Here is a 13187-nt window from a genome sequence, read left to right as displayed (position 1 = left end):
CTGCTGCTGTGCCCCCTCCCGATCCCCCAGCGGCTCCCCGCCCTGGCTAGCTGCAGCTAGCCACCATTGAGGCCATCTGTTCAGCAGTGGCTAGCTGCGGGTGGCTGTGGCTAGCTGGTGGGATACACGCGGAGAGGCTCAAACGGGCAAGAATCAAGCAGCAGGAGCAGCAAGCTCGCGCTGCTTCTGTGTGCCTGTTTACACCATCGTGGGAGCAGAGAGGGCACAGCCCAACAATGCAGCAGCAGCAGAAGCAGCAGCAGTAGCAGCAGCGGAGGAAGCAGTAGAGTAGGGGCAGCAGAAACACCAGCAGCGGCGGAAGAAGCAGTTGTAGGAGCAGCAGAAACAGCAACAGAAATAGTACTGCCGCAGCAGCAGCAGAAACAGTACACGTAGCAGCTGAAGCAGCAGCAGCAGGAAGAGCAGCAGTAGCAGCAGAAGCAACGGCAGCAATAGTAGCAGCATAAGCAGCAACTGCTGCAACAGCTGCAACGCCTGTCCCATACATTCCGCAGGAGAGGCCAAAGAGGCCTTTCTGCTGCTGCCTGTTCGCTGTGTCCTTTTTCCTCTCATGTCTCAGTTTCTGTCTCTGTCTTGACAAAATCAAATTAAACAAATGTCGCAGCTAGATACAGCTAGCTACAGCTAGCTGCAGAGATCTGCACTTTAGTGCAGCTAGCTGCGGCTAGGTAGCCCGCAGCAAGATCAACTAGGGCTAGCCGCTGCAACGCGCTGCAGCTCTCTGAGTAGCGGAGGACAGATAGAAGGGGGGCTCCCATATTCTGGTGAGCAGCAATCTGCTGGGAGCCCCCCTGGTGCTGCGTGCTGCTGCTGCTGCTGCTGCTGCTGCTGCTGGGCGAGGCGCAGCAGACACGTAGAGAGGCTGCTGAGACTTTCTCTCAAGGCCAGAACGAGCTGCACAAGCGACACAGCGGCAGAAGCAGCAGCAATGTCACAGCAACAGAGCAGCAGCGCAGCAGCAGTGCAGCAGCAGCGCTGCAGCACTGCAGCAGCAGCGCAGCAGCAGTGCAGCAGCAGTGCAGCAGCAGTGCAGCAGCAAGCAGTCTTGCAGTGAGAAGACAGCAAAGCGTCAGCAAAGTAGAAAGACAGGGAACTAATAAATCAGGAGAAAGCGATGGGGCAGAGAAGGAGATTTGTTTGAAGAAAAAAGAAAAACAAAGTCTAAAATACAATTTGGAATTAATGTCAGCAACAGACAGCAGCAAGAGACCAGTGGTCACCCGACGTACAGTTCTTAGGGCCTCCCGCTTGGCCATGGCGTCTGCTGCAGGTAACAGGGGCGCCCTTCTGCTGCTGCTGCTGCTGCTGCTGCTGCTGCAGATGCCTAAGAACCATCTGCGCAATTCCACAGGAACAAACTGAGGGCCCCAAGACCCTGCCTCCGACTCCGCTTCAGGCTGCTGCTGCTGCTGCTGCTGCTGCTGCTGCAATGAAGCAGCAACCCTCTGAAGAACTTTGTCGCATAGCACAACAAAGGCGGAGACTCGTGACAGCGCAGAAGCTCCGCTGCTTCCGTTACTGGTGCTGCAGCTGCTGCGGGTGGTGCTGCTGTCGGCAGTTGCTGCTGCTAGCTCTTGTGGAGCAGCAGCAGCAAACGCGGCAACTGTGCATGCAGCAGAGATCAGGCCTCTTGCACTGCTGCTGCGAGGCTTTCTAGAAAAGCCCTGTGGCTCTGAGACAGAAGGGAGGCAGCAGCAGCAAGCACATAAGGGCCCCTCCATTAAAAGGGCTTTGCCCTGAAGAGAGGCTGCAGCAGCTCTGGCTGCTGCTGCCTCTGCTGCTGCTGCCTCGCTGCTGCTGCTGCTGCGGCCTTGCGAAGCAACCAGCAAAGGGGCCCCTGGGGCCCCCAAGTGGCAAAAAAGAAACTCCAAAGCAACAGCAAATGATGCAGGAGGCGAGCAAAAGAGAGAGCAGCTCTCCCCCTCCAGGGCCCCACAGCTTGCTGCGCATTTAGCTGCTGCGGGGGGCCCCTTTGGGGGGCCCCCAAGGGGGGCCCCTGGAGAAGCTTCGGGAATAAGTAAAAGGGGAGGCAGCATCTCGCGAGCAGCGCAGCAAAAGAAAGACAGCGAGGCTGAGACTCGGGCCCCGTCTCTTGCTGCTGCTGCAACAGATTCGTGCCAGCTCATCGTCTCCTCAGGCCCTTTTCTTCGTGTTGCTGCTGCTGCTGCTGCAGTCGTCACTGCTGCTTCTGCTGATGCTGCGGTCGCTGCTGCCGCTGCTGCAGTCGTTGCAGGTGCTGCTGCTGCGGTTGTTGCTGCTGCTGCTGCAGCAGCAGCGGGACCCACAGGGGAACACGTCTGGAGGCAAAGTGGCAGCACAAAACTTGCAAGGGCCCCCCCAGCCTCTGAAAGGCCTGGGGGCCCCCCAGAAATCCCCAAAGATTGCATTAGGCTTTGTCTTCTTTGGGGGTCTCCCAACAAATAAGTTGTTGTTTCTTGAAGCAGCAACTCCAAGCACAACGGGCCCTTGAAGCTCAGCCACTTCTGCTGCTGCTGCTGCTGCTGCTGTTGCTGCTGTTGCTGCTGCTGCTGCTGCGCTGCAGTTGGGCCTTGAAGCAAGCAGAATGGCTTTGTTCCCTCTAGCAAAAGGCTTGCCAGGACCCGGCAGGCGAGCGCAGCTCCCGTAGGGGGGGCCCCCCTTTCCTTAGCTATGGGCCCTTTTGGGGGAAGCAGGGGCCCCCGTGGGGGCCCCTGCTGCAAAGGGGGCCCCCCAATGGGCCCCTGCCCCCTCAGCTTCAGGAGGCTGCTGAGAAGGGGGGCAGCAAAGTGCGAGGCCCCCAAGAGGCGAGAATCAGCAGAGGCCCCCGGAGGCACCCACTCCGCTGCTGCAGCTGCTGCAGCTGCTGCAGCAGCTGCTGCTGCTGCAGAGCCAGGCATCAGCCGCAGGGGGGCCCCTGGCTCAGGGGCCCCCCATGCTAGGGGCGCTGAGCAGCTGAGAGCAGCATAAGGGGAAGTTTCCAAAGTTTGTTTTGCTTCTGCTGCTGCGGTAGCTGCTGCTGCAGCAGATGCCGGGTTGTAGGAAGCAGGGTACGCCTCCAGGGAGATGGGGAAATCTCGGGGAGCTTCAGCGCTGCTGCTGCTGCTGCAGCTGCTGCTGCTGCTGCTGCTCACGGTGTAGAGACGGCCAAATCCAAAGGGGAAGAGACAGCACCGAATGGCGTGGGGGACCAGCCGCACCAACGCCTCTGTAGGAGCTGCTGTTGGCAATGCAGCTGCTGCTGCTGCGTCTGCGTCTGCTGCTGCTGCTGCTGCAGCAGACACGCAGCAGGCAGCCGCCTCCCTGCAGCAGGGAGGCAGGCGCATGACGATCGGCTGGGACTTCTGGGAAGGGACAAAAGGACAAAAATAAATGACTTCCAACAAGGAGGAGACCGAGGCCATGACGAGGGAGCTGCAGATACACCCCAAGAGAGCAGCAGGCAGCTGCTGCGGGGCTGGCGGGCAGCAGAAGTGTACATACACCCCAGCGCACATGCCTTTAAACTGACACAAATAAGGCAATCAGCAGCAGCTGGCAGCAGCAACACCGCAGGATCTGCAGCAGGGACTCGGAAGCACAAGCCAGGGGGAGCAGCAGCAGCAAAAAGAGACAAAAGAAAAACCAAGAAGAAAATCAAACCCAAAATAAAAGTAATTAATAACATACTTTCGTGTGGGAGAAGACAGCGCTGCTCGCCCGGCATATAGAAACAAGCGGCACCAGGCGGCAGCTTCTGCTGCAGCTCGCTGCTGCCTCCCAGCAGCAGCAGCAGCAGCACAACTCGCATTTGCTGCTGTTGCTGTTGCTGTGGAAGATGGGACAGCAGCACTTTCGCCCTCTGCTGCAGCGGCTGAGGCAGCAGCAGCTAAACACCCCGCCGCAACAAGGGACAGTCCCCGCGTCCAGAGCTGCAGCTTTGGGGGGTTTGCAACAACAGCAGCAGCAGCAGCAGCAGCAGCAGCGGAGAGTGGGCCTGCCCAGGCAGACGGAGGCAGTTGCTGCTGCGCCTTAACAGCCTCAGCAAGCACTCTGCTGTGCAGCGAAAGAGCAGCAGCAGGCAACTGCAGCTGCAGCGCCTGCGCATCGTAGCCCAGAAGCAGCAGCAGCAGCGGGGAAAGCAGGGCAGGTGCTTGCAGCACGTACATCGCAGCGCCATGCTGCTGCTGCTGCTGCTGCTGCTGCTGCTCTGTCTCGTCACTGGCGCAGACGCTATCTGCATCTGCCGTCAAGTCCACTGGCTCAGTCAAAGGAGAAAGGTTGGGGCAGCCAGAAGTTGCCTCGTCTGCTGCAGCAGCAGCAGCAGCAGCAGCAGCAGCACCGTTCGGTTCCTTCGCCTTCACTTCATCTTCGCTGCCATCGTCGCTGATCTCAACAATCAGAGGCTCTTGCTGGTTCGAAAGCTGTGGCGAAACCTCGCTGCTGCTGCTGCTGTTGCTGCTGCTGCTGCTGCTGCCGCTGCTAGAAAGACTGTGTTCAGACAGTGAAATGTGATCAACAGAATCTGCAACGGCCGCAGCAACGGTAGCCTCCGCGGGGGCCGCTATGGTGCTTGTTTTTGCTGCTGCTGCCGCTGCTGCTGCCGCTGCTGCTGCTGCTGCTGCTGCTGCTTCTGCTGAATCATGCTCGTCGCTGCTTTCTCCGCGGTTCCCGCGCAACAGCAGCTGGTTGATGGTGCTGCTGCTGCACTTCAGTGCCAGCTGCTGCTGCTGCAGTAACGTTTCGAAAGTCTGCTGCCACAGGGCCTCAAGCTCTTCAGCATACGCGGCGAGGGTATCTGCTGGGGCCCCGAACTCGTCTGCTGCTGCCGCTGTTTGCTGCTGCTGCTGCTGCTGCTGCTGTCGCTGTAAAATCCGTTGCTGCTTCTTTTTGCTCATCTGTCGCAGAGCGTGGAGAGGCACAGAGGTGTCCCCTGGGGTCCGCTGGTGTGTTGCTGCTGCTGCAGCAGCAAGCGAGGCTTGCAGCCGCTGCAGACAACTCAGGATAGCCAAGGAAGGTTTGCTGCTGGCGCCGCCTTGCTGCTTCTGCTGCTGCTGATGCTTCTGGAGGCCGCACGCCGGTGTCTTGGCCCGCTCTCCCTGCTGCTGCAGCTGGGGAGATCCCTTGCGAATCACCGTCTGCTGCATTGTGTCTTGAAGTTCCTGCTGCTGCTCATGCTGCTGTTGCTGCAGCAGCAGCGCAGCATTTTTCACAAAGGAGGAGCGCTGCAGTCTCCCGAGTCCCCTTTGCAGTGCTGCTGCAGACAAGTGAAGCAGCAGCCGGCCGGTGCCGCTGCTGCAGCAGCAGCACGCGTAGCTGTGGGGCCCCGTGAGCAGCCACTGCAGCAAAGACACCTGATGAGTAAGAAGGCACGAGGCCCTAGGGCTGGGGGCCCCTGAGGGGCCCCCCTGGGGAGACGGAGCTTTTAAGGCTAAGGCAAGAAAAAGGATTTGCTGCAGTAAATGACGGAGCTGCCGGGGACAGGAAAAGTGCTGCAGCTGCCCCTGGGGGGCCCCTGGGGGCCCCCTAGGGTCATCTGCTGCTGCTGAGGGCCTCGGGGCTTCGACTGCAAACAGCACGAAAGACTTCTTGGATCCCACGTGCAGAGGCACGTATCCCTCTTGCTGCTGCTGCTGCTGCTGCTGCTGCTGCTGCTGCTGCTGGCGAGTCGTCACTGCTAGGAGGTGCTCCTGGTAGTTCGCCGCGGCCTTGGCCACATAAATAGCAGCAGCAGCAGCAGCTGACAGCAGCGCAGCGCGCAGCGGGGGCCCCAGCACTCTCAAGGCCCCCACTGCGGGGTCTCCCGCCCTGTGGGGCCCTGGCGGGGGGGCCCCCGGGGGCCCCCCTGGGGGGCCCCCAGGGGGGCCCCCAGGGGCCTCCTGGCTGTCTTGGCGTGCTGCAGCTGCCTTGTCAAGAGCCCCCAAAGCCTTGGGGCCCACAAGGTCCCCCAAGGGAACCGCTAGAAAGCGGCACAACAGAGACACAAGACATGCTGCTGCTTCTGCTGCTGCTTGCTGCACCGAGGGGGGCCCCTCGTAGTCCAGCAGGTCCAGCAGAGAAGGCAAAACGTGCGACACAAACGACTCCAGCAGCTGCAGCGCAGCAGCAGCAGCAGCAAAAGCACCACAAGCAGCAGCAATGGCATGCCGCAAAGAAACTCTCCAGGAAATGTAATGCTGCACTGAACCGTTGGCAAGGCCAAGCGCTAAACCCTAAACCCTAAACCCTAAACCCTAGCTCTTGAGCACTACACCCCTGGGCTTTGGAACTCTGTCGGGTTCTGTTCGGACTTACAGGAGGCTGCTGCAGCTGGGACTGCTGCTGCTGCTGCTGCTGCTGCTGCCTCTTCCACTCATTTGCTGCTGCCAGCTGCATTACAAGGGGCTCCAAGAGGGGCCCCACCTTTGCTGCATCCCCAGCGGGTTTCTCAGATTCTCCCCAGCCGTCAGTGTCCCCAAACAGCAGCAAATGGAGAATGCAGCAGCACTGCTGCAGCTGCTGCAGCTGCTGCACTGTGTTCTCGTTTTGCTGCTGCTGCTGCAGGTCGCTGCCCTCTCTCTTGGAGTTCAGGATGGACACACTCCGGTTGCCGCTGCCGTCCTGCAGCAGCAGCAGCAGCAGCCCTAGAGCTCCAATAACAGTAGCAGCAACGGAGTAGCAGCAGCAGCACCACAGCTGCAGCAGCAGCTCAGCAGCAGCATAGCAGCAGCACGGCAGCAGAGGCGGCTCACAGTGAGGTCGTGGATTTGCTGCAGCCAGAAGTTGCAGCAGCAGCTAAAAAGCTGCATCAGCAGCGCGATGTGGTTCTCCCCGTCTGCAGCAGCAGCAGCAGCAGCAGCATCGGGGGATAACCCCTCTAGCTGCAGCATGCTGCTGAGCTGCAAGGCTTGCTGCTGCGCACTAGACAAGCCTGAGACTTCTCCAGTACCCAGAGGGGCCCCCGGGGGGGCCCCTAGGGCCCTTTCCCTCCTTAGCCACGGGGGAAGCAGCCGCAGCAGCAGCGGGAGAGCCAGTGCCATTTGGGGCCCCCGAGCAGCAGCAGCAACAACCACGCGGAGTGTGTGGATGGCTAGCTGCAGCAACAGCAGCAGCAGCAAAGCGGCGCCGCAAGAGCTACAGCAGCAACAGCGACAACAGCGCCGGGAGCAACGAGAGAAGCAGCAGCATGACAAAAGACATTAACAGCAGCAGCAGCAGCAGCAGCAGCAACGCGAGAAGCAGCGCGGCAGGGCCACGATCAGAAGCAGCAGCAGCAACAGCGACAGCAGCAACAGCATTAGCAACGCGAGCAGCAGCGTGGCAGGGACACGAAAAGAAACAGCAGCAGCAGCAGCAGCATTAGCAACGCGAGCAGCAGCGCAGCAGGGACACGAACAGCAGCAGCAGCAGCAGCAACAGCAGCAGCAGCAACAGCAGCAGCAGCTTACATCAGGCAAAGACAGGGTGAGGCGGGGCAGCCGCAAGAGAAAGACCGACACGAGGCGAAGGCCGTCAGAGCGCGTGCGGCTGTCAACTGCTGCTAAGCAGCTGCAACAGGAAAAAGAAAAATTTGTTTTTATTTTTAATTTAAAAAAATAAATTTAAAATTAAAAATAAATCCTTCAAAGTCAAACGGGGAGGCGAAGCCAGACACACAGACATCAAATAGTGGCTGCAGCTCGGCGGCAGCTCTCGGTGAAGCCCTGCTAGGCTGCAGCAGCAGCAGCAGCAACAACAGCAGCAGCAGCAGCAGCAACAGCAGCAGCAGCAGCAACAGTAGCAGCAGCAGCGGGAAAAGAAACGGCAGCAAGAAACAGCAGCAGCAACAACAGATAAGTTTACTTAAGAAATGTGGCAGCAATGAGCTTCCGGAAAGGCAGCAAGGCCGTCGTAGCTCTGGCTTCTGGTGTCTGCTCCTCCCCTTCGCTGCTGCTGCTGCTGCTGCTGCTGCTGCTGCTGCTGCTGCCTACGGCTTGTATTATGGCACAGCAGCAAAGCAAAAGCTGCTGCCGGCATTCCGGATCTTCATCTGCTGCTGCTCCCAGCAACACAGGCAGCGCCTGTGACAGCAGAGGACCCATCTGGAGCCCCTTAGAAGTCCCAGCATCCTGCTGCTGCTGCTGTTGCTGCTGTTGCTGCTGCTGCTGTTGCTGCTGCTGCTGTTGCTGCTGTTGCTGCTGCTGCTGCTGCCGAAGCGCTGCAAAGCAAGCAGTAGCTCTCTTCAGGCCCTGCAGCCGCTGCAGAGGAGATGAAAGAGTCAGCTGAAAGCAACACCCACCAGGCCCCTCTAAGCCCCAAGCCCTAAACCCTAGACCCTAACTCTAAACCCTAAACCCTAAACCCTAAACCCTAATTCTTTTGCTTGCCGCAGGGCCTTGTTCCCTCGCCTGCAGCTCATGGCAAGTTGCTACTTAGAAAGGCACTGGAAGGCCCCAACTAATTGAGGGGAAACTCAAGGGGACCCCTGGGGGCCCCCAGGGGGCCCTTGGGGGCCCCCTAGGGCCCCCCAGGGGGCCCCTAAGGGGGCCCCCCGGGGGGCCCCCTATGAAGTCCTAAAGGGGCCCCTGTTGGTTATTACCTTCTGCAGCGCCTCTTCAACAGCAGTGGGGGTGCAGAGATGACTAAGGGGGGCCCCTGCTGCAGCTGCTGCTGCTTCCTCCTCCCACTGCTGCAGCTGCTGCTCCGCCCTTGCTGCTGCTGCTGCCAGCAAATGCTTCTTCACCTTCACCTCCACTTGAGTGTGGGAGGGGGGGGGCCTCTTGGGGGCCCCCACTTTTTGCTTCTTAGTGGGGCCGAAGTCGGAGGCCTGCTGGGGCCTCTTGGTGCGGTACTTGCTGCGGTCTTTCGCCATCTCTGCTGCTGCTGCTGCTGCTGCTGCTGCAGGGTGCGCTGCTGCAGCAGCAGGTGCTGCTGCTGTTGCGCAAGTTGCTGCTGCTGCTCTCGCTCTTGCTGCTGCTGCTGCAGGGTACGCCGCTACAACTGCAGCTGCTGCTGCACCCAACGCAGCAGCAGCTGCTGCTGCTGCAGCAGAGGCTCTGGCACAGCTAACTCACAGCAGCAGCCCACTAAGAAGGGGGGCCCCCTTGCGTAAGGGGCCCCTGCTGCTGCAGCTCGCTGCAGCAGCAGGGGGGCCCCCCGCCCCAAAGAATCGTCGGCCCGCTGGGGGGCCCCTTGCTGCTGCTAATCTGCTGCAGCAAAGCAGCAGCAAATCAATTAAGAAGAAAAGAAACAGAATAGCGCATGCAAGCCAGCAGCAGGGGCCCCTGAGCTGCTGCAGGGGGCCCCCAAAAGGCCTTCTGCGAGGCCCTGGGTACTGAGCAGCAGCAAACAGCGCAGCTGCTGCTGGCCCTGAAATATCAAACTCAGATTTTATTTTAAATTAATTTATTTCTTTTACTTCTTTGTGAAAAACAATGAAACCCAAAGACCCTCTTGCTGCCCTGTGGGGCCCCACGTGGGCCCCACACCCTGGGGCCCTACAGAGTGGGGGCCCCCCAGGCCTGGGGCCCCCAGGGGCCCCAGGGGCCCCGGGGGCCCCCATATCTTTGGGGCCCTTTAAGGGCCCCACAGGGCTACTTTTGTGCAATTGCAGCTTCAGTCTTCTCCATCAAAGGCTCAGGGGCCCCCAGTTTGCTCTAGGGGCCCTGGAGGCCCCAACGGGGGCCCCGGTGGTTCAGGGGCCCCATAAGGGGCTTCGGGGGCCCCAGAGGGGCCCCCGGGGCCCCAGCGCTGCCCCCATACTGGGGCAGAAGGCATAGGAGGGCCCCAAGGCCCGGGGGGCCCCCGAAGGCCCCTGGGGCCCCCGGGCTCTGCAGGGCTTGGGGGGCCCCCAGGGGCCCCACAGCCCTTGCAGCTTTGCCTGCAGCATTTTGGTCTTTTGCTGCTGCTCTGTTCCTTGCTGCTGCCTCCCCAAGGAGACTCCGAGGGATTTGCTGCTGCTGTCTCTGCAGCAGCTTGTGTCTGCTTTCGTTTTTCAGTTCATTAAAAACCCCCTTTGCTGCTGCTGCTGCTGCTGCTGCTGCTGCTGCTGCTGCTGCTGCTGCCCAGTGGGCCTGTCCCGGGGGCCCCGAAGGGGCCCCCCGGCCGCCTCTGGCGCTGCCTCTTTTGCTGCTGGGTCTTTTGGGGGCCCCTGTGACTCTTTTGCTGCTTTTCTGTTTTACTTTGCTTCCTTTTTGTCTCCTCTTGTTTATTTTGTGTTTTATTTTTGTTTTTTATCTCTTTTTAATTTCTTTTTCGTTTATTTTTATTTATTTTTATTTCTTTTTTGCTTTCTTTTGCTGCCCGCCTTACCTACGCGCCCAGAGCTGTCTGTACACCTGAACTCAGCCCCATTACTCATTTCCATTTCTTTAAATAAATTAAAATAATTACTTTTAACTTTTCTGCAGATTAAAAGCCTAGCAAACAAACCTAAAGAACCAGGGGCCCCTGGGGGCCCCCTGGGGGCCCCCTGGTGGGCTGGGGGCCCCCGGAGTGGGGGCCCTAGCCACGGGGCCCCCCTGTGGGGGCCCTCCTCAGGGGCCCCTAGCCTGGGGGCCCCCAAATAGCTGACTAAAAGGGGGCCCCCAAGGGGCCCCCTGGGGGGTTGCTACTTCAGGGGCCCCTCGGGGGGCCCCCCTGCATTGAAGGAACTCAGCCATTGGGTTTCATTTGGGGCCCCCACTTTGCTTCTGGGGCCCCACTGGGGGGCCCCCTAAAGGGGCCCTTGCTTTGGGGCCCCTCTTTAGGGGCCCCATCAGGGGGCCCCTGTTTGGGGCCTGGGACACGGCGCAGCGGGCGCTGCTGCAGCCGCGCTGCTGCTGCTGCTGCTGCAGCAGCAGCTGCTGCTGCTGCAGCTGCTGCTGCTGCTGCAGCTGCTGCTGCTGCTGCTATTCACTGTCAGATGATGCTGCTGCCTGCTGCTTGGCCTCCGAGTCCCTCAAAAGAAAGCCCCAGTCGCTGCTTTCTATTTCTGCTGCTGAAGGGGAAAGAGCCAAAAGGGCCCTGAGGGCCCCCCGCCGCTGCTGCAGCAAACGGCTGCGGCGCTGCTGCAGGCGCTCGCGGCGCTGCAGCAGCAGCAGCAGCAGCAGCAGCAGCAGCAGCAGACACAAAAGAGACATGTGAGACAAAGGAGACAAAAAAGGAGAGAAGGGGGAAGATAGCATAGAGGAAGTGGAAACAACTAAAACAGAAAAAGACAAAAAGGAAATAAAGAATCTCGAAATTGATTTAAAAGGATAAAAAAACAAAAAGAATAAATGAAGATAAATAAAAACAACAAAAAGAAGACAAAAGAAGCTGCTAGGGAGGGAGAAGCAATGGGGAAGCTAACACAGCCCAAGAGCAACAGCGGCAGCAGCGGCAGCAGCAGCAACAGCAGCAGCAGCAGCAACAGCAGCAGCAGCAGCAGCAGGAAAAGAGACAGCAACAATGGAACACACCTGAAAAAGAAAAGAACAAATCTGTTCGGAGTCAACAGCAACAAAAGTCTCCCCAAATAAATACCAGTCCTCCGTCAGCGCGCAAGTCTCTGCCATCCTGCTGCTGCTGCTGCTGCTGCAGCTGCTGCTGCTGCTGCTGCTGCTGCTGGGGAGCGCACGGCCGGCTTCGCCCCTTCTGTAGGCCCCCAGGGCCTCCCGCAGCTTCTCCAGCTGCTCCCCGACAGCAATCAACAGCTGCAGCGAACACAAACCCTAAACCCTAAACCCTAAACCCTAGCACCGAGAAGATCCATGAAATGTAAACCTCAAACCCTAAACCCTAGACTGCAGAGGAAATGCTGAACACGAAACTGCCCGCCCAGTCTGCTCTCAACTCTGCTAGCGGGGCAGCAGGCCACAAACCCTAAACCCTAGCCCTTGCGTTAAACCCTAAACCCTAAACCCTAACCCTAACCCTAAAGCCTAGCTAAACCCCACCTTGTTTAGAAATAAAACCTTTTCTGCAGCAATGTTTAGCTGCAGAAGACGCTGGGCGTGGGGCGACGCGCAGCTGGTGAGATCCCCCGGCAAGAAAGAAGCCATTGTAAAGCCGGGCTGCAGCTAGGGTTTAGGGTTTAGGGTTTAGGGTTTAGGGCTTGGGGAATGTCCCTTGAAAGTTGAAGGCAGCAGATATCAAGAGAAGATGAAAAAGAGAAGAGCAAAAGAGCGCTACCGCCGAGCGCCCAGCCCCTGCGTACATTTAGGGTTTAGGGTTTAGGGTTTAGGGTTTAGGGTTTACAGTCTAGATCTGTGTCTCGATGCCAAAAATGAACATTTTTTCCATTTCTGAGCAATATCGCAAACACTACCAGCAGTACATACACTCCGGAGCCCTTGGGGGGCCCCTGCTGGGGGCCCCACTGAGGCCTTCACGGGGGCCCCCAGGGGCCCCCCGAGTGACCCTCTATGCTTGTTGCAATATGGGAGGAAAAATCTAAATAAACCATTTTATGCAAAAATATGCTGTTTTTCATTGACGCCAGAAACCCTAGACCTTAAACCCTAAACCCTAAAGCGGCAGCGTAAACCCTTGGCTGCGTCCTCTGCAGCGGCAAGCAGCTACGGTTGCATGTGTGGAAGCTTCTGCCACCTGGATCTTTGTTGGCTAGATTTAGGGTTTAGGGTTCAGGGTTTGGGGTTTAGGGTTTGGGGTTTTGGGGTTATGGCTCGAGCTGCACAGCAGGCCCTTTTGCTGTTGGGGGCGGTCAGCGTAAACCCTAAACCCTAAACCCTCATTTGCGCTCATCTGCTGTACAGCTGGGCCCTCAGCTAGCTGCAGCGCTAGCTAGCTGTGGAGCTAGCTAGCTGCCTCGCCTAACTGGGAACTGAGCCCCTTGCTAGCTACCTAGCTAGCTGGCTAGCTAGCTAGCTAGCTAGCTGGCTACCTAGCTAGTTGGCTAGATGGCTAGCTAACTAGCTAGCTAGCTATCTACCTAGGTAGCTGCCTAGCTGGCTAGCTAGCTAGCTAGCCAGCTAGCTGCTAGCTGAGAATAGCCGAACGCCTCATGCCCTTTGTGCATGCATTGGCTTGCGGCACTTTTGTTGCTGCAAACAGAAGCAGCAGAAACTGCTGCGGTGTTTTGAGGGTTTAGGGTTTGTCCTCAACAACTGGAAAAGGAGGGTTTAGGGTTTGGCTCAACAAATACGAGGCAAGGGTTTAGAGTTTGGCCTCGACAGCTGAAACCGAGGGTTTAGGGTTTAGCGCTTTCAGGGTTTAGGGTTTAGCCCAGCCGCTAAAGGTCCCCAGCTCTCTAGTTTGTGTAAATTGTAAAA

The 13187-nt window shown here is 58.6% G+C and overlaps 2 protein-coding genes across 2 annotated transcripts; both read right to left on the bottom strand.

Annotated features, from left to right (window-relative positions):
• Positions 1–705: 705 nt before the first annotated feature.
• Positions 706–5123, bottom strand: ENH_00016730 (hypothetical protein, conserved; the record flags this gene model as incomplete). The annotated part of the gene is made up of 3 exons (XM_013584407.1): positions 706–915; positions 1251–3411; positions 3667–5123. The coding sequence occupies 3 exons, from the start codon at positions 5121–5123 to the stop codon at positions 706–708; spliced, it is 3828 nt and encodes a 1275-aa protein (XP_013439861.1).
• A 5700-nt stretch (positions 5124–10823) lies between these two features.
• On the bottom strand, positions 10824–11957 carry ENH_00016720 (hypothetical protein; the record flags this gene model as incomplete). The annotated part of the gene is made up of 3 exons (XM_013584406.1): positions 10824–11000; positions 11376–11609; positions 11853–11957. The coding sequence occupies 3 exons, from the start codon at positions 11955–11957 to the stop codon at positions 10824–10826; spliced, it is 516 nt and encodes a 171-aa protein (XP_013439860.1).
• Between the last annotated feature and the right edge of the window lie 1230 nt (positions 11958–13187).

The sequence above is a fragment of the Eimeria necatrix genome, genomic scaffold (assembly GCF_000499385.1).
Source record: "Eimeria necatrix Houghton genomic scaffold, Enh_scaff153, whole genome shotgun sequence".
In the NCBI taxonomy this organism is placed as follows: domain Eukaryota; phylum Apicomplexa; class Conoidasida; order Eucoccidiorida; family Eimeriidae; genus Eimeria; species Eimeria necatrix.
The sequence above is the reverse complement of the archived record's forward strand: the minus strand, read 5'-3'. Positions and strand labels throughout refer to the sequence as shown.